The sequence below is a fragment of the Alligator mississippiensis genome, chromosome 1 (genome assembly GCF_030867095.1).
Source record: "Alligator mississippiensis isolate rAllMis1 chromosome 1, rAllMis1, whole genome shotgun sequence".
Taxonomy (NCBI): Eukaryota; Metazoa; Chordata; order Crocodylia; family Alligatoridae; genus Alligator; species Alligator mississippiensis.
The window spans coordinates 159,817,592-159,841,987 of record NC_081824.1 but is presented as its reverse complement, the minus strand read 5'-3'; the positions used below and the strand labels follow the sequence as shown (position 1 = coordinate 159,841,987).

At 42.5% G+C, this 24,396-nt stretch overlaps 1 protein-coding gene across 5 annotated transcripts in view; it reads right to left on the bottom strand.

Moving 5' to 3' along the window:
* Window positions 1–2,288: 2,288 nt before the first annotated feature.
* SDCCAG8 (SHH signaling and ciliogenesis regulator SDCCAG8) overlaps window positions 2,289–24,396 on the bottom strand; it is a 151,025-nt gene continuing 128,917 nt past the window's right edge. For 4 of the 5 annotated variants that reach the window (XM_059715964.1, XM_014600083.3, XM_059715960.1 and 1 more), the window contains 2 exons: window positions 13,951–14,146; window positions 2,289–2,669 (listed from right to left, as the gene is read on the bottom strand). In XM_059715964.1, the coding sequence (XP_059571947.1) occupies window positions 13,978–14,146 (169 nt within the window). In that variant the 3' untranslated portion in view covers window positions 2,289–2,669; window positions 13,951–13,977. Of the gene's footprint in view, window positions 2,670–13,950; window positions 14,147–24,396 lie in introns of those variants that run through there. The other variant, XR_009456099.1, reaches the window with a different exon arrangement.

Here is a 24,396-nt window from a genome sequence, read left to right as displayed (position 1 = left end):
GGGACTTAGAGTCAAAATCTCTGGTCTTCCCTGCAGCCAACACCCAGTGCTTCTGAGCAAGGCAAGAAAACGCTTCTCCACCTCCCAGTGTGCAGCAACAGGAGAGGAAAATATTCCTTCCCAGCCCTAGATAGCAACCAGTAAAGCCCAGGAGCATGGGAAATACCCATAGTAGAGCACAGGCATAGATACTCCTAGACCTTTCCCGATCAACATTTGTCCACCCTCCTCCTGAACACCTCCTATGATGGAGGCCAAAACTTCCTTGGCAGTTTATTCTACTGCCTCACTCTTCTAAAAGTGAAGAAGTTTCTCCTCATGTCAAATCTAAACTTATTTTGCTGCAACTTAATGCTTGTATTAATGCAGCCTGAAATTTACCTTTTGTGCAGCTGCATTGCACTGCAGACTCATGCTGAGTTTGTGGTCCACAAAGACTAGATCTTTTGCTGTAGAGTTGCCATTCAGCAGATGTTACCCATTTTGTATTTGTATTTCTCATTACTATTCCTAGAGGTGTAGTATCTTGCATTTGTCACTACTGAACTTCATCTTGTTAGCTCCAGCCCAGCTTTTCAATCTGTCAAGCTCCTTCAGAATTGCGCTCACATCCTCCAACAGGGTTCACTGTCCTTCCCAGTTTCATGTCATCTGCAAACTTGCTCAAGAAGCTTTCTATTCCAGCACCCAGATCATTAATAAACATGCTGAACAGCACTGGGCCCAGGGCAGACCCCTGTGGGACTCCACTTGAAACATCCTGCCATTCTCAAATGGATCAATTTATAATTACCCTTTGCTTACTGGCTTTCAAGTAGGTTGTCAATCTACCTGACAGTAGTTTTGTCTAACCCACCTTTCTCCATTTGGGACTTTGTCAGAAGTCTTGCTGAAGTCCAGATTTACTGCATTTCTTTCATACCCCTGGTAGTGGCTCTGCAATCACAACAGCCAACCCACTCAGTACCCTCAGTGCATTGTGTCCAGCCCCAAGGACTTGTACACATCCAACTTTTCTAAATAGTCCCTAACCTGTTCTTTCACCACTGTTGGCTGCTCACCTACTCCCCAAACTGTGCTGCCAGGTGCAGCAGTCTGGGAGCTGACCTTGCCTGTGAAGACTGAGGTGAAAGAGGTATTGAATACTTCAGCCTTTTCCACTGAAAACCTAATCGGTCATTAGGTTGCCTCCCCCATTCAGTAAGGGACTCATATTCTCTGATTTTCCTCTTGTTGCTGATATACTTGAATTATATCCAGTAACTTCCTGGATTTCAAGATGGTGCTAAACAGCCTATGGCTTCCTGGGTCCTCCTTTTTGCCTTTTAAAGGAGGGGCACTAGTTTGGTTCTTTTCCAGACCTCTGGTATGTTGCCTGACTCCTATGACTTTGGAAGTATTATTGCCAAGGACTCAGACCTCCTTTGCCAGTTCATTAGGCCCCGCTGACTTGAATTCATTCAGACCCATCAAAAGCTCTCTGACTGTCTCTTTTGTTATCTCATCCCTCAGACTGTACTCTTTCTTATCCAAATAATCCTGATTAGCTTTCTGGTTGCAGCTTTTTTTGTGTGAAGACTGAAGCAAAGTAGCTGTTGAGCAGTTCTGGCTTCTTTGCATTTTCTGTTACATTTTACCTTGGCTATTTTGCAGTTGATCCTTGGCTTTCTTCATCTTTCTTTTCTGGCCAACATACTTACAGAACCTCTTCTTCTTGTATGTAATTTTAACTTCTCTTTCCAGTTGCAGCTCATTTTTTACCTTTGCTCTCCTGATTTTCTCCCTGCAAGTTCTTGCTATTTCCTGATAAGCTTCCTTAGTGACCTGTCCATCTTTCCAGTGTCTGTATTATTCCCTTTTGCCTTCGAGGCATCCTAGAAGCTCCTTGTGTAGTCACATTGGTCTCTTACCATTGTTGTTCTTCCATTTGATCAGAACAGTTTCTTGTTGTGCTTCCAATACTGTGCCATTGCATTAAATAATTAAATCATAAATTGGGCTAGAGTGTGGGTTAAGAACGACTATCGTGTAGTAGTTAGGAGCCTTACCTGGGCAGTGAGAAACCCGGGGGTCCAATCTCTGCTCCAGTAAACAATTATGTAAAGTGAGGAATTCTTGTACAAGGCTCTTTAAAGAGAAAAAGTTCCCAGTTAGCTACTTACCTTGAAAGCCAATAATGATGAGAAGATGTATTATGCACACATGTGATCAGTATCAATATGTAAACTACTGTATGTCAAAAAAAAACCCAGACCTCTTTCCCTGAAATCCAAAATGACACAGCAAGAGAAAAATCAAATTAAAGTTTATTGGCATTTACAAATGTAATAGAACATAAATGCTGGAATAAATTACAAAAATACATTTGAAATATTTTCTAAAAATTTGTACAAGCTTAGAGTTAAGCCTGTGCTGTGCAACAGCTGTTTTAACTTGATGGTGAGTCTAAACACTTCACAGGAAGCACAATGGAAAACTCTTGTGCTGAAGTCTTATTTGAAATTTTGGTAAGATGCTCACATTTAAAAAGGTTTCTTGATTTAAGTGCAACACATCCCATAGTTGGTGTAAACCAACTGACGTTAACCAGCAAGAGGTTACTTGTATTAGACATGTTGCTTTGGGGTCAGCATCAAACAAGTCAGCATTCAGACTGGCAAACTGGGTTGCTGTAAGATAAAAGAAAGAGATGGGATTATAAATAGCTTGTGTTCTGTGGGGTTACTTGCATTTCTAATTTGTTTGTGTCACTCCTTCCTGTGGGTAAGTGCTCAGAAAAGAAGTCCCACAATGGTTAAGAATATGGTACACTGTGTAAACAAATGCTGTTTCAAAACACGACAATTCCTGTAGACCTGCTGTCCTTGGCTCTTTCTAAGATCAAAAATTGTCCAGGTACAAGAACAGAGTCATTTGATTCCTGAAAAACAAGATCTCCCTGAGCTCTAGACATGGTTCATGTTTAGCAGTAAATAACAGAGCTCTTGTTTTGGGGCACGTCTAAGGTCCTGCCCCTTATCCTTTCCAGGAAAGAAGAGGCAGGTTTGTGCCAGAGCGTGTTTACTGCGAATTGTTCAGACTGTACATGGGGTGGGCAGCTGTAGCAAAACAGGAAACTGTGTGTGCTGTTAAGAAACCTTTTGTGCGAAGAGTAATTTGCAACTCTGAAATGCTTACATAGCCACCGTGTGTCTGTTCACACTTCTGAAGTAGCCATTCAATGTTTCTCTAAAGGTTTTTGAGCTGGGACAGCTGTGTAGAATTAGGCAGAAGGCAGGGTAGACCTTACAAACTAAATCAGAGATGTATAAGCTGGACAGAGAGAGGCAGTTCACCTCACTACTTCAGAGATGTATAAGCTTTAGTTTGTGTATAAGATACAACTCTACCCTGCCTTCTGTCTGACTTTAGACTAACACGGTGAACTGCCTCTCTCTTTAGCAGTCTGAATTAGTAAAGCATTACACACTTAAAACTTGTTTAGAAAAATAAATGACCTTTTTCTTGATTTATTTCAACCCTTTCTAGTATGGTTGTTCCTACAGCTATTTTGACATGAAAAGGCAAAAAAACCCGATTTTTATTCAAGCTGAAAAGTTAACTAGAACTCAAGAGCTGCTCCTAGAATTCATTGTTTAAATCTGAAGCACATCAAATGAAGCAAGAGAAATGCTGGTCTTTAAGAAGAGGTGGTCTATTTAAGCAAGCTGATAACTGGTGTTTCCTTTTGGTAAGTATGTGCAGTGAGAGCACTCAATGATCAGGGTAGGCAGTGGGAGGCAAAAGTAAAGGCAGGAGTTGGATTCCTCTTAGAGCAGTTCCAGGAACCAACCCAAAGAATGATGGGCTGAGTCCACAAAAGGACTTCAGTGCTTAGTGTCCAACAATTAGGCACCACTGAGATCCTCAGCTCCCTGGATAATTAATCCTGCACGCACCTATAATCACTAGGTGCCCACGTTTCTACTAGTAAAGGCCCCTTGGTGCTGAATTTCTGTTATTGGGCAGAACTGCCTACACCTGCCCGAGTCCTGATGCTGATGAGCATTTAGTGCATGCCTTAGCCCAGTGGACTCAAACACTAAGCCTTCCTCTACCAGCAGGACCTAAAGAACTGGGCCTTGCACAAAATACAGCTTGGGACATGATGCTCCTTTTCTAAACTATAGACTAGAGTAGTTAGATGTAGGAAACCTGGGTGCCTAAAGATGTAGGATTGGAGCCCGCCTTTCTTACTTCCCACAGATACCTAAACCTGGCTACAAGGTATTTTGGGCTGGAGGAGACTCTCTTAGTCTGTTCCACTTCATCTACATACATAATTAGATGCTAATTATGCAGGAAAATGCCTCTAGAAAAAGGTGGTGGCCAGAAAAAGAAGACCTAGGTACCAGTTTCCATTCCAACAAGTTCGTAAGTACTTATGCAAAGTGGAATAGCTTCAATGCGAAGGTTAAAGTCCCACCCCAAAATGCCTTCTACCCTAGCTGTTGGGGACTCATGGGGCTGTGTGGATTCAAGTCCTTTCAAGAAGTAATTTGAGCCTGTATCTTTGGCATTCCAGGTGAGTGCTGTAATCACATAAAAAGTGGAAACAGGGTGAGATCACTAAAGATGAATATACCTCCTCTGCTCGTGCTTGTAGGGAGGCAGTTAGGCGGGCCAAAGCTACCATGGAGCTGAGGATGGCAACCCAAGTAAAAGACAACAAGAAATTGTTTTTTAGATATATTGGGAGTAAAAGGAAGGCCCAGGGAGGAATAGGACCCCTGCTAAATGGGCAGAAACAATTGGTGACAGACAGGGGGGACAAGGCTGAACTCAACGGGTTCTTTGCCTCAGTGTTCCTAAGTGAGGGGCACGACAAGTCTCTCACTGGGGTTGTAGAGAGGCAGCAGCAAGGCGCCAGACTTCCATACGTAGATCCTGAGGTGGTGCAGAGTCACTTGGAAGAACTGGATGCCTTTAAGTCGGCAGGCCCGGATGAGCTCCATCCGAGGGTGCTGAAGGTACTGGCCGACATCATTGCAGAGCCACTGGCGGGAATATTCGAACGCTCGTGGCGCACGGGCCAAGTCCCGGAGGACTGGAAAAGGGCTAACGTGGTCCCCATTTTCGAAAAGGGGAGGAAGGAGGACCCGGGCAACTATAGGCCGGTCAGTCTCACCTCCATCCTTGGTAAAGTATTTGAAAAAATTATCAAGGCTCACATTTGTGAGAGCCCGGCAGGGCAAATTATGCTGAGGGGAAACCAGTACGGGTTTGTGGCGGGCAGATCGTGCCTGACCAATCTAGTCTCTTTCTATGACCAGGTTACGAAACGCCTGGACACAGGAGGAGGGGTGGATGTCGTATACTTAGACTTCAGGAAGGCCTTCGATACGGTATCCCACCCCATACTGGTGAACAAGTTAAGAGGCTGTGACTTGGATGACTGCACAGTCCGGTGGGTGGCGAATTGGCTAGAGGGTCGCACCCAAAGAGTCGTGGTGGATGGGTCGGTCTAGACCTGGAAGGGTGTGGGCAGTGGGGTCCCGCAGGGCTCGGTCCTTGGACCGATACTCTTTAATGTCTTCATCAGTGACTTGGACGAGGGAGTCAAATGTACTCTGTCCAAGTTTGCAGATGACACAAAGCTGCGGGGAGAAGTGGACACGCCGGAGGGCAGGGAACAGCTGCAGGCAGACCTGGATAGGTTGGACAAGTGGGCAGAAAACAACAGGATGCAGTTCAACAAGGAGAAATGCAAAGTGCTGCACCTAGGGAGGAAAAATGTCCAGCACACCTGCAGCCTAGGGAATGACCTGCTGGGTGGCACAGAGGTGGAAAGGGATCTTGGAGTCCTAGTGGACTCCAAGATGAACATGAGCCAGCAGTGTGACGAAGCCATCAGAAAAGCCAATGGCACTTTATCGTGCATCAGCAGATGCATGACGAATAGATCCAAGGAGGTGATACTTCCCCTCTATAGGGCGCTGGTCAGACCGCAGTTGGAGTACTGCGTGCAATTCTGGGCGCCACACTTCAAGAAGGATGCGGATAACCTGGAGAGGGTCCAGAGAAGGGCAACTCGTATGGTCAAGGGCCTGCAGACCAAGCCCTACGAGGAGAGACTAGAGAAACTGGACCTTTTCAGCCTCCGCAAGAGAAGGTTGAGAGGCGACCTTGTGGCTGCCTATAAGTTCATCACGGGGGCACAGAAGGGAATTGGTGAGTATTTATTCACCAAGGCGCCCCCGGGGGTTACAAGAAACAATGGCCACAAGCTAGCAGAGAGCAGATTTAGATTGGACATTAGGAAGAACTTCTTCACAGTTTGAGTGGCCAAGGTCTGGAACGGGCTCCCAAGGGAGGTGGTGCTCTCCCCTACCCTGGGGGTCTTCAAGAGGAGGTTAGATGAGTATCTAGCTGGGGTCATCTAGACCCAGCACTCTTTCCTGCTTATGCAGGGGGTCGGACTCGATGATCTATTGAGGTCCCTTCCGATCCTAACATCTATGAATCTATGAATCACTAGGCCACTGTTTCCTGGGGGGATGACCACCATTTTCTCCTTTCTGTATTCGGTGAAAAAAGGCCCGATCAGATTTAGATGTTCAACTCACAGAACAGGATCGACTCCCATGAGGAGGAGGTACATCCCTGCAGCCCAGGTTTAGATGCCAAACCATGATGGGGCAGGACTGTTTCTCAGCATTTTCTGCTGGCTAGTTTATCTAGCTCTCTGTTCATGTGCTCACATGTGTCAATCGTATTCTTGGGTGTCCAGTGCTGACCAGAAATTAGACACCCAGAGAGCTTGGATGTCTAACTTGTAGCCATGGATTCCACTAGGTGGCAGGGCAATTCAAAGCTAAGTCCTGCGGAGACTGTCTTGCACAGTTCCAACTAAATTATTTTCTAATATAGTTTGCGTAGATCTGGTAAGTGTTAAGAATAATTTCCCTAATCTCTTTGCAATCACCTTCCTTCACCTGCTAAAACAATCATAAAGAACCAAAAGGGTTATAGAGGGCCAGTGCACCCGCCATTCATCTGGCTGATCTTTTCAACTATGGATTTCTGATAGGGTTGCTTTGTAAAGCGTGCAGCTTGTATATGGCTAAATGGATTTTTCTAACGAGATCTGCGTGGTTAAGACAGACTTGGGTCAAGGTATTTTTCTGTTGGAAAAGTAGTAGGGGGGAAGCTCAAGTGTTCAGTACAATAAACAACAAATGAGATGAGTGAGGGAAAAATTAGGCTCATTAGGGTGGAAATCTGCCCACCGGGTCCATTAGACTGCCTCATAGACACTTCACCCCAAAGTCACTGGAAGCCCCACTGCCTGTGCGTTCAAACTAGATAGTAAAGAAACACTAGTAAATGGACACTGGCAGGGAATGGATTAAACGGTGTTTCTCCAGCTCCAGATTAATTAGCCTCACCAATTCTGTAGCAGATGGGTTTTCATTGGAGGTCTCTCCTATGGCAACTCAGTCTGACCCACTTGAAAGAAAACAGCCAGAGAAGTGGTGGCTGTAGGTCTTTTGTTAACAAACCACCTTTCTCTAAGATATCATAAAAAAGACTAATTTGCTTTTAAGAAAACAGTACATGTGTACTAGTTCCTGGAGGCTTGCTGCAAATCCTTGACCAAGCGAGTGAACAACCGCAAAATCCCAGCTATGGAAAGATCCCCATCCTTGAAGTTATATTCTCCACAGCTAATAGGGATGCTGAAGTAGTACCTGAGGAATGAAAGGAGGTCAAGAGAAGGAGGAGAGAGTAACTAAGCTCTAGTTAGAAAGAGGGCGATTGGCCGGTAGACTATTTTCATAACATAAAATAGGACAAGTGTACCAAAGGAAAAGCTACAGTTTGGAGTGCAAGACACAGCACTGGGAGGGGGAAGCTTCCTGCTAGGGATTCGTGAGAGCTCTCATTAGGAGGTCTTATGGGGAGGAGAAGGGCAGGACAGAGCATCTGACAGGCCTAGCTGGAGATAATCCCTCAGGTACATATGCTATCAGCTAGTCTGCTCTTCGTTTCACTGGCTCAGCTGGCCAGCAGTTCCTTCAGGCAGCCAGTCTGCAGGGGGATTACATAAACTGGGACAAAACACTTGTTTTTGTAAAACTGACAGGCACTTCGCTAGATCTGGAAAGCAGCTTTGAGGGACATGAGCAAACTACAGCAGACTATATATTCTTATTCAGGAAATCGTTAGCTCCAAGTCCAGTTATGCGCTCTAAACAGAATCCCAATGATATCTGGAAGAGAACAAAACTAGTATTATTGCTGGTTCTCCTGATTTTGGAGCAATGAGAGTTTAGATCATAAGCCAGATATGCAAAACTAAGATGCTAACTTTTATAATTAGGCACCTGTTTGAATGGCCTTTGAAAAGTACTTAGAGCTCCTTGAAATCATGCCACTTACACAGGTGCCTAAATATGGACTTTAGACCTTAATTTATAGATTTTACTTTTGAATCAAGTTTGGATACATCTGAGCCCAGGGAAATGGCTTGATGAAGGGGTGTTTGCATGGCCTGGGGTTACGTAGCAGATCAAACCAGATTATCACAGCAGTCCCTTCTGCCTTAAAACACATGAAGTGATGAAATTCTTAGCCTGAGCCAAGGCTGGGAATGGACCTTTCAATTGACTGACAAGATTTTTCCCCCCCTTTTTCAAACTCACTTCTGGGAGAGAGACATTTTTATAAGTGGAGCTAATGTAAAAGCTACAGGTCTGAGAGAGAGTGGAAGGGCTGTTACTAAAGAAACAAAATCCGTGTGCGTGCTGGGGGAGCACTTGGCAGGGGCAGGTCTTTGTTCTTTCAGGTTTTCTTCAAATCACTAGAACTCACAAGAATTCCCCTTGTAAATGTACATGCGTGTATTCCTGTATGGTGTGAATGTTTCCACGGAAAACAGATTTTCACAACACCCTAGGAAAAGGCAGCATCTCTATCACTAGGGACTCAGACCTCTAGCTGCCTTTGTTTGAAAAGGTTACAGATAATAACAGATTAATAAAGGAAGCAGTACTGTTTGAGGTTAAAACGTATATGGAATTTGCCTTTAAAATACAATTGCAAGTGTTACATATAACACAGATGTAATCTTTGTGTAATAAACAATTTGTTTTTTTACAATAGTCCGGTTGGATTCAGTGTAGCTAATTAATTTAAAATCTTGGATTGAGTTTCAATTGGAAAAATACTGTAGGCCTGGGAATAAGAACAGGTATAGACTATGCAACAAATATTGATTGCCCTTGAATCCCAGATTTAAATAATTTACATGTAGCCAAGTTACAAGTAACTCTGAGCTCACTGAACACTTCATTTTGGATACTTTCCTTCTATTCATCCTAATATTATATGCAGCCATTGCTTTAATTTTAACTAAACTGGAGAAGTTTATGATACAGGATCACATCACATACGAGTTATGATTGTAATGACCAAACAGTACTCTCATTCTAGACAGTACGTCAAGTGTCCCAGAAATTGCTAGAAAAAAAATGTATTCACGTTCAAATCTTAATTCAGAGTCTAAAGATTGGCCCATGTTTCTAGAGTTGTGAGAATAATGGATTATTCAGTTCAGTGGTTGATATACTGAGAGACTGAACTGAAAAATTAAAAGAATTTTGTTCGAGTCAACCTGAAATGAGAGCCTGTGGGTTTTTTTCCCCCACCAAGGCAAAAAAAAAAAAATCCATTTAAGATAAACTTGAACTAAAACAAAATGGTTTATTTCTAGGTGTTCAATTCTTTTTTAACTTTTAAAATTCAGGTCAATTAAAAAATTTAAACATTTGAAAAAAATGAGAAATGCGTTTTCAGCTAAAACCACCTTTACTTTTGACTGGAAAAATGCATCCAGTTTTACTCATTTCTCCTTTATCAGATTATTATTTAACTCAAATCCATCAATGTTCTCTATGAGCATCATGGTCCATTTTTCCCTTGGGAGACTTCAGTTGTACATGTTTAACTATAGCATCAGCACTGAAATACACAAATACAAATTACTTTTTTTTTTAAATACCAGAATCTGATTGGACATTGCATATCTATCTGGACATAAAATCTCCAACTTGTGATGAATTATTCCTTGATTAAAAATTCTTCCTGGCTTAAAAACTGAATTTGACTGATGCACCAGATAATTCTGCTCCTCTGTTCCAGTTCACCTGAATCAAATACTATTTCAAATTACTTCCTACGTGGCAGCTGGATTCTTGCTTTGTTATAATACATTAAACATCAAAGCAGCCTGCACTTCCTTGAGAGCATTCTTGAGTAAATAAAGAATCCTCTAAAGCACACAATCCGTGTGTACATATATGTGAATGTATTCTTACAACTGCAAAGAGACTTTGGGTTGTAACAATATTCAAGTACAGTTAGCAGTACAGTGTCTTGGCCATAACAATGATTTTTTCTATTGCATGGCATTGTGCTACTACTGTCTGTATACCACTGGAAATGTCTGCCATGTAGATTGGCAAAGGCCCCAGTGGACTTCTTGGATTCTCTGACTTTTCGGGTTACAGAAAGCTCTCCTGGTAGGGTAATACTACATTTTCTTAACAACAGCATTCTGAAAATTTTAAAATAGTGGCTGCTATTACATTTGCCAACAATGACCTTGTCATGGTAAAATGAGGTAGTACGGTAACTTTTATCCTCAGTAGAGGGAAAACAATGGTAAGTAAGATACTCTGTTGCATTGTGGGATCAGTGCCATTTCAATGTTGTAATTATAGGAATAACTAACGTATTTCATTCTCCTAGGATAAAGCATCCTGGCATTTGCTGCTAACCTACCTTGTTGGAAAAAACAGCATGATTTAAACATCTGTTAGTATTAAACCACTGTTCTCTCTTTCACTCTTTAGTTTGCTACTAACCAAAATGTAGCATACCAGAAAATAGCAAGAACCTGCAGGGACAAAAGCAGGAAGGCAAAGATAAAGAACGAGCTGTATCTGGTGAGGGAGATTAAAGACAACAAGAAGAGGTTCTATAAATATATTAGGCAGAAAAGAAAGGCCCACCGCTAAATAGTCAGGTCAAACTTTTAACAAAAGACGCACAAAAGGCAGAGATACTCAAACAGCAACATTGCCTCAGTCTTCACAAAAAAATTAGGCTGCAACCAGATGACTAATAAAGATTATCTGGATAAGAAAGGGAACAAGCAAAGGGATGAGATTATGAAAGAGACAGTCTGAGAGCTTTTGAAAAACCTGATTAACTTCATTCTAGGATCCTGAAGGAACTAGTAGAGGAGATTGTGGAGCCCATGGCAGTTAATATTAATCAAGTTGTGGAAGATGGGCAAGGTATTTGAGAACTGGAAAAGGGCCAACACATTACCCTCGTTAAAAAAGCAGAAGGGAGGACCCAGAGAACTTTGGATGGCTTAGTCTGACCCCAATGCTTGTGAAGCTAATGGAGCATATCCTAAGGAAGTCCATTTGCAAGCATCTGGATGAGGAAAGGCTGATCACAAGCAGCCAAGCATGGATTTACTCAGAACAAATTGTGTCAAACAAACTTAACTTCATTCTTTGACAAAGTTACTATTTTGGTGAATGAGGCCAATGTGATTTCAACAAGGCTTTTGACAAGGTCTCACATGACCTTCTCATTAATAAATTGGAGAAATATGGGTTAGACAAAAGTACTGTAAGATGGATAGACAACTGACTTTAAAGAGGCAAGCAAAGGGTAATTATTAATGGATTAATGTGAGAATGGCAGGAGGTTTCAAGTGGAGTCCCACAGAAGTCGGACTAGATGACCTCCAGAGGTCCCTTCCGACCCTCATTTTCTATGATTTTCTGTGAGTCTGCCCTGTGCCCAGTGCTGTTTAAGGCATTAGTGATATGGATGCTGGAACAGAAAGCATCTTGAGCAAATTGGCAGATGACATGGAACTGAGAAGGACAGTGAACACACTGGAGGATGAGAAAGCAACTCGGAAAGATCCTGACAGATTGGACAGCTAGGCTGGAGTTACCAAGGTGAAATTCAATGCTGGGAAATTCAGGGTACTATGTTTTGGAAAGAATACTGTAATAAAAAATACAAATACTAAGTGGGTGACACCTGCTGGATGGCAGCACTACAGGGAAAGATCTAGGAGTCCTGATGGACCACAAACTCAGCACGAGTCCCAAGTGCAATGCAGATGCACAAAAAAGCAAATGCAGTTTTAGGGTGAATCAACAGCAGGGCCCGAATCTGGTCAACAAAAATGATAAAAGAGCTTGGAAGGCAAATCATACAAGGAGAAGTTGAAGGAAACAGACATGTTCAGCTTGCAGAAAAGGAACTGAAGAAATGATAGCAGTCTTGAAATACCTGAAGGGCTGCCATAAAGAAGAAAAAAAAACACCTTTTCTCTCTTGCTGCAGAGTAGAACACAGATCAGTGACATGAAGTTGCAGCAAAATAGGTTTAGAGTAGACATGAGGAAAAATGTGTCTTCAGTGTTAGAGCAATGAGGCAGTGGAATAGACTGGCTAGGGAAGTTGTGGAATTTCCATCGTTGGAGGTGTTTAAGAAGAGGTTGGACAAGCACTGGTCAGGGATGATCTAGAAGTAGCTATGCCCATGCTTTACTATGTGTATTTCCCATGGTCCTAGGCTTTGCTGGTTACTACATGAGGCCAGGAAATTTTTTTCCCCTCCTGTTGCTATACTTGAGGGTTTGTTTCTTTTGCTTTCCTCAGAAGCACTGAGCGTTGGCCAAGGCTGGGGATTTTGACTCGGGTGTGCCAGTGCTCCTCCTGAGATTTAAAGCTGGAAGTTGCAGGCTAGAGGGCCTTGCCCCTCTGCTTAGGGTCAGACCAATTGCCATAACTGGGGTCAGGAAGAAGTTTTATGTAATGATCAGACTGGTACAGACTGTGGCGGTTTTTGCCTGCCTCTGTAGCAGGGGGCATGGGCCTCTTCCTGGGATCTCTTGAGCATACCTTTACAGCAGCAGGATGTTGGCCACCATGGATCTTCTGCTTTATCTGCGGCCAATTAGGTGTCATGACTAACATTGTGTCAGGGTTGATTCCGTAGTTTTGCTAAGAGGTTAAACAATGGATTTGTATGGGATGATTTGGATAGGGATGATCCTGCGTCAGGCCAGGGGTTAGATTAAATGACCTCTCAAGGTCCCTTCCAGCCCTAATTCTCTATGATTATTCGATTCTCCCAACTGAATTACCTTGGTCACCTTCATATTAATGAAATTCTGCATTTTGTCGCTGAACTAGTAGCTTGCTGTGTTCGTGAGCCAGATGGGTCAGTGGTTAGGTCTCTATTTCTGTGGTGAAAGTGATTTAATGATATTATTTTGGAATTTGAGTAATACAGTTGATTCTCTTTCTTTTTTCCAAAGTAGTGAATGATTACTGGATCAGTGTCCAACTTAAATGTTCAGATGCTGATTGTTGTAGTTTGTACTCTTTTACTATTATGCACTTCCCTGGTTGCATGGACATCCACTGACTTCAGAGTTCAATGCTTCCTCTGTACAGTTAGCCTGTCAGTGCCGCCTCTTTCTGCAGGTTTTTCAGAGCAACAAAGGAGACCAAAATGTTTAAAAATGAGGTGGCAAAACCACAGAAAGTAGCAGGTGGACTTAATGGCAGGTCAGCACAACTCTATGTGTTCGTGCTTAAATGTGAATGCTGTTAAACAAGGAATATTGTACTGCCTACTGTTTTTTTGCAAGATGGACAAAACAAAGATCTGCTTGGAATTGCTAACAAAAATTATTTCTGCTGCTTTCATATACCTCATAGCATTTTCTTAATTTAGTGGAGGTTTAATCAGGGCTTGGGTACAACTGCCAGTCGCCCTCAATCAAATGGAGCTATTTCTGTTCTCTGAAGCTAATGTCTCAGGAAGGAAAACCAACTTGAAACAAGCCTGTGCTAATGACTTTACCTTTCTCGATGGCTGAGGAATATTTCCCTATGACTTTCTTTTCGCTTGTTCCTGGTATTGGCATGATCCCTGGGTGCGCAGGATCTGCACCTCTTCTGTAAGCATCTGCCTCTCTTTGAAGAGCTGATTCTGTTTATTGAGTAACTCCACTAGCTGCTGAGCAGTGGTCTGGCAATGCTTGTCAAGCTGGTATAACCTGGAAAAAAACACATGAAAGGATTATGATGGCTCTGAGACTGGAATTCACTGTGGGGGCTTTGATGTTAAGCAGTAAGAGTCCTGTTTACAGATGACAGGGCTTAGCCAGGTTGTCGTGCTGGGGACGAGCTGTTATGTGTAGGATATTCAATACATTTTATCTCAGTCCCTTAAATAGGAGCATTCTTCTATGAACACTTAATTTAAAGATCTTATCATGAGGAGAAAACAAATTAGTTGTGTAATTAAGTGACACAAATTAAAGAATAGGGCCACTTCCTAGTATGTGCATATAAGCACTGTGTGTATGCAGTTCCTCTCCTACAGGAAAAGGTGCCGTTGGGAGGTGATTTTTCCCATAGCTTCTGCCTTATGAGCACAGCAAAAAATCAGCATTGCTGCACACACTACATCTGCTTAAAAAGCAAGCTTCTTACATCAGCGTCACTAGTGTTGAGAGCTATTAAAGTCTGAGCTTATGCATTTTACTAGTTCTTGTCAAATCTGACCTGGAACGACAGCTCTGTTGTCTTTATATGGCTTTCACAACCTGAAGTATGCCCCACTTCCCTTCATAGGAAGCAACTTTTATTTGGCTTTTTAAAATAAGACAAGTCTTAACTAAGTATGCCTGAAGAGATCCTTTAAAACCTGTCACTTAACTTCCAATACAGCCCATCAAGCCAAAAGGCTCATATCTGAGTTTAGAGAGCAGAAGGAAGGGGCTTGTGAATAAGACTGAATATACAAAGGCCTGGTGTGCACTAGAAACTCAAGTGTCATTTTTCCAGAAGTGAATGGCGCCTTTGCTTAAACACTTTTAAGATGACCCATGTCAAGGCAATGGGGTGCTGTATGATACTTAGCACGAATATAACAAGACATGTTCAATAAAATAAAGGATCAAAACTACAAAGCAGACGAACAAAGACAATTTCTATTGCTTGTACTGCAGCAACATGTAAACAGGGCTTCCCTGTACGACGCACCATACAAGATGGGGATCAGTAAAGGACAAATTCCACGCAGGGCCATGGCAGGACAGGTGCCATCATCTGTTGGCAGCAGATGTAATGGTGGAACAACTAAGTGGCAGGTGGTGTCTCAGTACAGACTTCAGTCAGGACAAAGAAAAGCACAGTCAGAGCCTATGCTATTGAGCGTGCTAAGTACATATTTACCTGTAGAAAATAAGGCATGCTGAGCTTTCTGTCAGAAGTATTTTAATCCTCTTCACAATATAGACTACACCAAAAGAGCTCCTCAGACACTAGAAACTCACATCTATTATTGTAACATGGCTTTCAAGTTGTGCGCCATCACAAAGCAATTGGACTTTATCTATTGGCTACTATCTGTCATATCTGTTGACGTTTTCTCTTATGCTATGGGTGCCATTAACAAGTAAAGGATTTGTTAGCTGGCCTAATTACAGGGAAATAATGCGATGGTTCAGATGACGCTAGTTAAGAGTGGGTAAATACAGACTTTATAATAGGGACGGGGCTGTATAACAGGTTTCCATTAAGTCCCTCAACAATAATCGGCAGCTCGCCACTTCTGGCAGTCTCTATCAAAACAAACCTTGGTCGCACACTGAAGGAGGAAAACCCATTTTTGTAAAGGAATAGATTTGCACATCCAGGACATAAAGGAACATTACATAAGGAAATGCTTATTTTTAAACTCATGGCATCTTTACAAGTTCGTCTCATCAAATAAAGTAAAATAAAAGACAAATACCTCATCCTAACAGAGAGAGATAGGCCGGAAATAAAACCCCAAACCTGAACCTTCTGGGCACTGGGGGAACTGGGACCTGATTTGAACATCAGGCTGACCCACATGTTTGACCAAACTGTGGAAATCATCACCACCATATGTTGGTGAAGTTCAGCCTGGGATTTGTATTTTGTGGCCTAGGGTCTTTTAATACCTATTTCTTCAAAGCAAGTTGTCTTTTTATTAAGGCCTTTACATGTACAGCACTATAGCTCCAATTTAGCAAGACATTTAACCTTCTGCTTAAACATGTAACATCAGCAGGACTAGTCATCTGTTCAGTTAGGTATGTACTCAAGTGCCTTACTGGACAAGGACTACATACACAACTGTAGAATAGAGGTTGAATTTCTTTTGGCTGTGCCACTAAACTAGCTTTACTAGAAAGTGAAGACAGGATGGAAAGTTTCTGAGGTAATTCTGCCATGTGGAACCTATCATTTTTCTGCTGAGATGTAAAATATAGAAATCAACTCTCCATGTGGCCATCTTACAATATATATTCTTTCAGAAACTCTGCTGTTCAGCTAACTGAACGAACAAACACTTCCTGGACTAAAAGTAAAGTTATATAAAACCAAGTTGAAAAGAAGAAAACCTGAGAGGACAAAACCATGTTTACCAATCTGCTACATAGCCAAGTCTGATTATTGGTTTTTTTTCAAATCAGATTATTACAATTACATGGTTAGCATGTATTCAAAGCACATATTTAGCCATCCGTATTACCATGTGAGTACATACGTATGAAAGAGTTGATATTACAAGCTAAAGGAATACAGACTACAGATCAGAAAAAAGCTGAAGCACAAACCCTCAAACTGCAAATCCTGACACCTGGTTCTAGACTACCATGGAGGCTATGACAGGTGTAACAATTTGAAGAGAGAGAGGAAGACTTGCCGTTTGGGAGAGCTGAACCAATGTAACCGTTTTGTCTGTCTACTACACCTATAGATGAATGCTGAAATGTAAAATGTGCCCTGCCCGCCCCTCACCCGCCTTGTTTTGGAAACGTGCGCACTGTTCTAGGAGCTGTAAATCATGTCCAACATGCAAAAGAAAGCAGTGTCTATTGGGAGGCTTTATGGAAAAGCATCAAACTGGAAGGTGAGTTTTATCCCCTGCTCTGCTACTGATTCAGCATGTGACCTCGGGAGTGTTGTGCGACTTACCTGAATTTCTCAGACAAAGAAAATACAGCGATTGCTCACTTCTCTTTAAAAAGCACTTAATGCTTTTCATCTGTACCAGTGCTAAAGGGTTACTGCTTTAAAGTATCATTTTCTGAGACGACAAAGGCAGGAATTCCAAAGAATCGCCTGTTAGTTCAACTGGTGTCTTAAAAGCCAGAGACCTTTTTGACTCCAGGTCCCTAATTTCTAATTGCATTAAGAGCCTGATACAACTCCTGGCAGCTGTCAGAGCTAATTTTCTTATGTTTTAAATATCTTTGGTCTCATATTCATGTTTCAAAGTAAATCACATTCCCCATGCTGGAGACCCACAGGTATACAGACAGACCCCCTTTCTTCATGCTCCTTACCTCTGCAGTCAGCATCACTGGCCACTAAAAACATATGTAAATACTTATAAAACCCCACCCAGAGTCTCTCAATGCAAAACAAGCTGCCTGTTCATCAGGGGAGTGAACTTCAGTGATAAAGAGGTCCCTGCAGAGAATGTCTTGCCAGCTGCCTCCTCTTTCTTGAATGAATAGGGCTCCAGCTCACACTTAGCCCAATTTTGGCAGTATTACAGGGGAAGAGGCAAACAGGCAATTTAATATGCAAGACCAACTTCTTATTCTACTGGAAGCTAAGCAGGCAGGCAGCATGATGTCAAGCACATTAACTGGTTATGACCCTCGTTGTTTGTCCATACAAGATGGCACCTCCTGTTGTGGGCACACGAAAGATAATTCCATTAAGGAGATATACTCTAGAAAATGAAGAGAAACCCATCTGCAGTTACAGAAAGATTACTTACACCAGAGGTAGGCAACTTGTGGCACAGGTGCCAGAGTATGGCATGCAAAGGCATTTTGCTTGGCATGTGCACCTTGGGCAGACAGCGAGGAAGGGACCAAAGTGCACTGTCACAACAAGGATCAGGCCCCTTGCAGCCTCCCTGCTGTACACCCCTGGCATGCCAACATCTTCCAAGTTGAGGCTGCAGGTGTTTTTCGCACTCTGCACAAAAAATGTGTGCTGACCCCTGACATACCATTCCATTTCTAACACCATGTTACTTTGAGGCCATTTATAATAATGTGTGACAAAAGAAATAGTTCTCATCTACAAATAACACATTCAAAATTATTCTCTAATTTCTCCACTGGAATAAAAAAAATTCTCATTTACATGCTGGGTAAGAGACACCAAACAGGTCAGTCAGTGTGGGACCACAGGCTGCTAATCGTTCCATAAAAAGAAAGATAAACTTTGATCATGAGAAACTGCAGCTTTGATTATTTTATTGCAGGGCAAGAACAAAAATTCTTACTTCGAATTTTAATAATCCCCTTGTAGAAGACTAATGATACTGGACTTAATAAAAGCAGCTTTTAACAAACCCAGGGAATTAGATCCCATGGAGGTAATTTCGATGCAGTCCAAGAATTTTGATTGCACCTTAAAGAAACCACATAGAGAGCACAAGAACAGGCTATTCCAATGCAAAGAAAGGATAGGAAGTGTGGCAAGAGGCTGTCCTAGCTACATGGTGAATTCTTCAGTGAATTGAAACTTTGAAGTATCATAGAAAAAGTAGGAACTTGGCCAGGTTACTAGGGATGAGTATAAGAGTGTCACGTAGACATGCATGCAGGAAGAAAATCAGAAAGACCAAGACACAGCTTGAGATGCAGCTAGTAAGGGATGTAAAAAGCAACAACAACAAAAACCCAAAACGCATTTTACAAATATGCCAGAAGAGGAAGACTAAGGTAATTTATGAATGGGGAGGGAAATCTAGTAATGCAGGATGCTGAAAGGCAGAAGTATTCAGTTTTCAGAAATCAAGTCAACTATTAAATAACGAGCACAGCACAGATAGAGGAGGAAATAATCTGCCTAGAACAGGGGAAGAATAGGTTGCATTTTTTTTAATTAGCAGGGGTTGATGAGGCACATCCTAGAGTACTCAGAGAGTGAAATTAAACATTACACAGACCATATTAAGGGCACTTAAAATGAGTGTCCACATCTCATTTACTTGTGCTAAATGCTTTCTGAATGTCTTAAAGTTATGCCACTTCAGGCGAGGGTTTACTCTGGCCTGCACTACCTAGCTTGTATTAGGGGAACTTCAGCCAGCTCCTTTGATTTTTTTTCAATCTGCAGTTCTCCAGCATTCCAGGATGCACCACTGCCAACCTCCCTGCTCAGAGCTGGGGTATAGCCCAGGCATCCTGGGTCCTAGCCACCCCCTTGCTGGCCAGCCCTCTAGTGGCAAGTCAGAACTGTGCGCACAATAAATGACATTAAACCTTAATGTGCAACTGCTCACAGCACATTCTAACTTTAACATCTCTTACCAGTCCACCAATTTAGTATGGTCTGAGTGTAATATGCAACTTCACCAAAAGAACTGGCTAAGGTAATTATAAAGCTGTTAGTTATTCTCTTTGAGAACTGATGGAGGTCAGGTGAGGTCCCAGATGCCTAGACAGTGGCAAATATAGTTAGCATCTTTGAGAAAGAGGAGGAGGGTTCAAGGAATTGCAAATCAGTTAGTCTGATCTCAATACCTAGAAAGATTCTGGAACATGCCATCAAATAATATATTGGGAAGCTCCTGAACAAGAACAAGGTGATCACTCAGGAATAGGAACATGGATTCATCAAGAGCAAGTGATGCTTGACCAAACTGATTTTCTTTTATAATAAGGTCATGGGCTTTGTGGATGGGAGAGAAGCAGTGGATATGATATACCTGGACTTCAGCAAGGCAGTTGACACCATCTCCCATGACACTTATTAGTAGGCTAAGAAGATACAGTCTAGATGAGACTAACATAGATACATAACTCATTGGATCATCATGCTCAAAGGGTAATTTGCATGCTGCATGTGGGGATAGTCCAAGGGGGCATTCACATATGGTGTGCTGGTCCAGTTTAAGATCCATAGGCAGGATGGACTGGCCCGTATTTTTTGACACCCCTGATTTGGAGAATGGGACTATGTGTACACTTAGCAGATGTGTAGATAACTCCAAGCTGGGTGGAGTACAGATACTTTGGAAGATAGGATTAAGATTCACAATAATTTTTTACAAACTGGAAAAATGGTACAAAATTAGACAAGTGCAAAAGTCCTGCACTTAGGACAGAATAATCATAAAAATACAGACTTGGGAATGACTGGCTAGGTTGCAGTACTGCAGAAAAGGAACTGGAGGTTACACTAGACCATAAGCTGAATATGAGACAACAAGTGTGTTCTCATTGTAAAAAGGCCAGTAGCATAATGGGCTGTATTAACAAGTCAAAGGAAGTTATTTATCCCTTGCAGGTCAAAGGAAGTCATTCTTCCGCTCTCCTCAAGCACTGGTGAGGCCTTATCTGAAATACTGTGTCCAATTTTGGACACCACACTTCAAGAAGTATGTGGGCAAGTTACAAGAAGTACATGGGAAAGTATGTGGTGGTTAGAGTCCAGTGAAAAGTGACACACATGATTTAGAGGGCTGAGAAAATGTTACTGAAAATGTTGGGAGCACTGGGATTATTTAGCCTGGAGAAGACAAGGCTTGATTGAGGATTTGATAACTGAAGTTTTCAGATAACAAGTGTGGATATAAAGAGAGAGAGAGGGAGAGAGAAACACTATTCTTTGCGGCTGGAGGGACAGGACAAGAAACAACCGTCTTAAACTGAAACAAGGGAAATTTAGGTTGGGTCTGTTAAGCATTAGAACAAACTCTAAAGAAATCATGGAATCTACATTCTTGGGAATTTTTAAGAGTAGGTTACACAAACATTTCTGGGATGGTTTAAATAGAGATGATCTTGTCTTGAGCAGGGATCTGAGCTAGATGACATTTCTGCCCCTTCCAGCCCTACTGTTCTACGATTCTAAGTGCAATTAAGAACTTAAGAGCAGTTTCTCATCCAGGTTACACCTTAAGGAAATATGTGGTCACACAAGGAATAATCTTTTGAACAATTACCAAATTTAGTCCTTTCAAAAGCAACATTTTTACTGCTAAAAATTATGATTGGTATGTTAAAACTTCTTGAGGCACAGGCTGTGGGCCGGGTCCAACAAAAAATAGATCCATAGAATGGAATGAATAGTAGGAATGAAGGATGCCCATCACTGGAGTATTGAGCTCTTTGTCTCCCCCATGTTCTGTACAACACTGGGTGCAATAAAAGTCTTAAGTCTAAAATCAAGTGAGTTACCAAGAGGATGTACCCATATGCTGAAAGGAAGTGATCAGATGCAACACTTCTAAGCTCTCATAAATTACATTTAACATGCAAAGTGCTCAAACAGAAGAGTACGGACTACGGGAGAATGCTGCTGCTTCTTTCAATTTCCAAATCTACGAGCCACTGTCTGATAGACACCACATTCACATGGGGGCTGTCCAAGATTTTCATCTTGAGAAGTGTAGTTTTGAAATATCCAGATCTCAGTCTGTTCAGCTTGACCCATACTTCTCTGTCAAGGTCATGCCCAGCATAAGGCACATTCAGTATTGGTATGAAATGTTGTAGGAACAGCTCTGATCTTTCTCAGTGGCTGGCCCAGTCCATTGCCACCCATAGGGAGAACGCTATTTAGACTGCTCTGCACCTTGGTGTGGATAACTTACACAAGGTTCTGCAGAGTTCTGCATGAGCCCTGGGTTTTAAGTGGTGCACTGGGCTCTTGGGAGGCCTCCTGCACTGAAGAATAAAGTGTCTGTGGAAAAAAAAAGTGATACAAGAGAAAGTGAAGTTGACATATTCTGGGCAACAGAAAAAAATCTCTCCCAGGAATGAAGGCAACTCTCTTATTCTGTTACCATGCCTTAGAAAAGCAGTATGGGTATGCACTAGCCTTCAGAGATAAATGTGCTAGCAGGTCCCTGACCTGCAGAGGTTCCAATCTAAATTGGACTCAGCAAATCCACAGATGACAATGAAAAGAAGGGAGGAGTAGACAGTGTAGATCTTATCAAATCTCTCTCTGGATTCTAAAATGTATTTGAAATAAATAGATACACTGGGACTTATGGGCAGCGTTCAGACTCAAAGGCAGAACTAGAGATCTTAGGTCTGTAGAAGCAGACCTATTAAAAAAATTACTTATTTCATGTTACCAGGCTATGCATATAAAACATTTCCACTGTACACTGCGTAGCTGAATTTGCTGAAGTAGTGTGACAGGACTGCAGCAACCTGCGGCAGCTAAATCACGAAATCCAATAACCATGCTGCATTTACTGGCACACATCTTAATTAGGTTTTAATACAAGTAATCTGATAACTACTCCTGGCCAGACAGAGCAGAACTGTCAATGCTGAAAGCTTTGTTATTTAGCTGCTCTTCCTGTATATTGCAGTAGCCTCCCCGCTGACCCTTGTCAAAGAACCCCATCTGCTGGTTGCCACGGTAACTGAAGGCGACCAATTGAGCTGAACGGAGTGACTCGGAAATAAAGTCGGCAGCCAAAGGAATTCTGCGAAGAGTAATAAATCATTTAGTAAAAGGGAGTCTTCACACAGCTATAAGTATTATGGTAATACAATTGCCCAACTGCAGACTCAAGGGCTGGTGGTAGACCACAAGTTCAGCTATATTTGAAGCCATTAGTTTTACAACGCAAGTAAGTTTTATCAGGGAAAACAAGGCAAGAACACATTCTTTGCACAGAAAGCCACATTTAGAAGTGTACACCTTGGGCAAAAGGAAGATTCCAGCCCGCTTGTTTCTAATGTCACTTTTACAATGAGTCTTTACCTGAGGAGAGACAACGGATGGGTTGGTTTCAGTTGCACTGTAGCAGAAGGGCCTTTCATGGAGTTACTCCTGATTGATACCAGAGGTGCAACACAGTTGAATCTAGTTGCTTTCACAGCAGCTTGGACAACTATTGGCTATTTGTTTATCTCAAGTATTGCGAACAAGCAATGTGTTTTATAAGTTGGTCTAGAAGCAAGATACTGACAACACGAGTAAGCCAACTGTAAAATAAAGTAAAACAAAACAAGGCTGAACTATCCATTTGTCACTTTTTGCCCATCCTCCCCATGACCAGGTTTCAGGGGCAAATTTCAAAATTACTGTGATAATGTAAATAGTGTTCAGAGCTCATGACACTTCCTACATAGCTTCATTAAAATTAAAACCATGACAACAATGTTAAGATTGCAGAGTCAAGGCTCTCAATGGAAATACTAGCCTCAAGGCTGCTTGGGCAACCTCTCCTTCCCACCCAAGGTCTTCCCACCATTTCCCTTCTCTTCCTATGCACCACCTTCTGCAATTATCCATCAACATCCCAATGCTCCTGTTCTTCCTCCTGCCTACTTTTCCCCACTTTCTGGCTTCTGCCTGCATTCTTCTGTTCTGTGCATTCCAGCCAACCTACTCTTCCTCCACCAATTCATCAGTACCAACACAGGAGCACTGAAAGGGGAGGATATGCTTTCATTTTGGGCACTTGCTGCCACACTGACCTGATGCAGAACTGCAAGGAAAGACATGCTCAGCTCCTGCATACTCACTCTGAAGCATGCCTAGTGGGGACAGAATCTGCAGAGAATTTAGCTGCCAGACTAACACATCTCAAAAGGAGTGTGAATAAACATTTTTTCCAGAGGCTTAAAATTCAACCATATTTGGACCAATTAACCTTGCACTGCAGCTACTTGTCACCAGGGAATGCCCATGCCACGTGTGCTTTGGCGCACGGCAAGTTACCCCAATGGTGGTGGGAAGCACTGTGCTGACTCCAGCAGCCTTACCTGGGGCTGCAGCAGTGGTGATCCACTGGGCAGAGCCTGGCTGGCAGCCACAGGATGGCTCCAATCAGGCCTGCTCCACTTTTCAGTGGTGTGAGCTGTCCATACATGCATTGCTCTGTTTTTTTTTTTCCTGTGGGTTTTTCTGACCCCTGGATATCCAGGAGTAAAAAAACCCATGGAAAAATGGAGTGGCACACACACAGGCAGCACGCCCTTGCAGCGTAGAGAACACCTGACTGTGGTACATAGTGCAGCAGACCTGTTTTATCTTAATGCTTTTCCCATTTCTCAGTAGAAGAAACATAACAATGGGAAACAGAAAAAAGGGAATGAATTAGGATGAACTGGCTACCATTCACACGCCATGGGTAGAACAACCCAGTTCTGGTCCACTGCAGGCTGGGTGGCTTCAGCAGCATGTCAGCGGCAAGGGGCTTTCCCCGTTCCCATGCTGCGGCCATGCAGATGGAAACTTGCCCAGGCTGCCGCCACTTCTCTCAGCC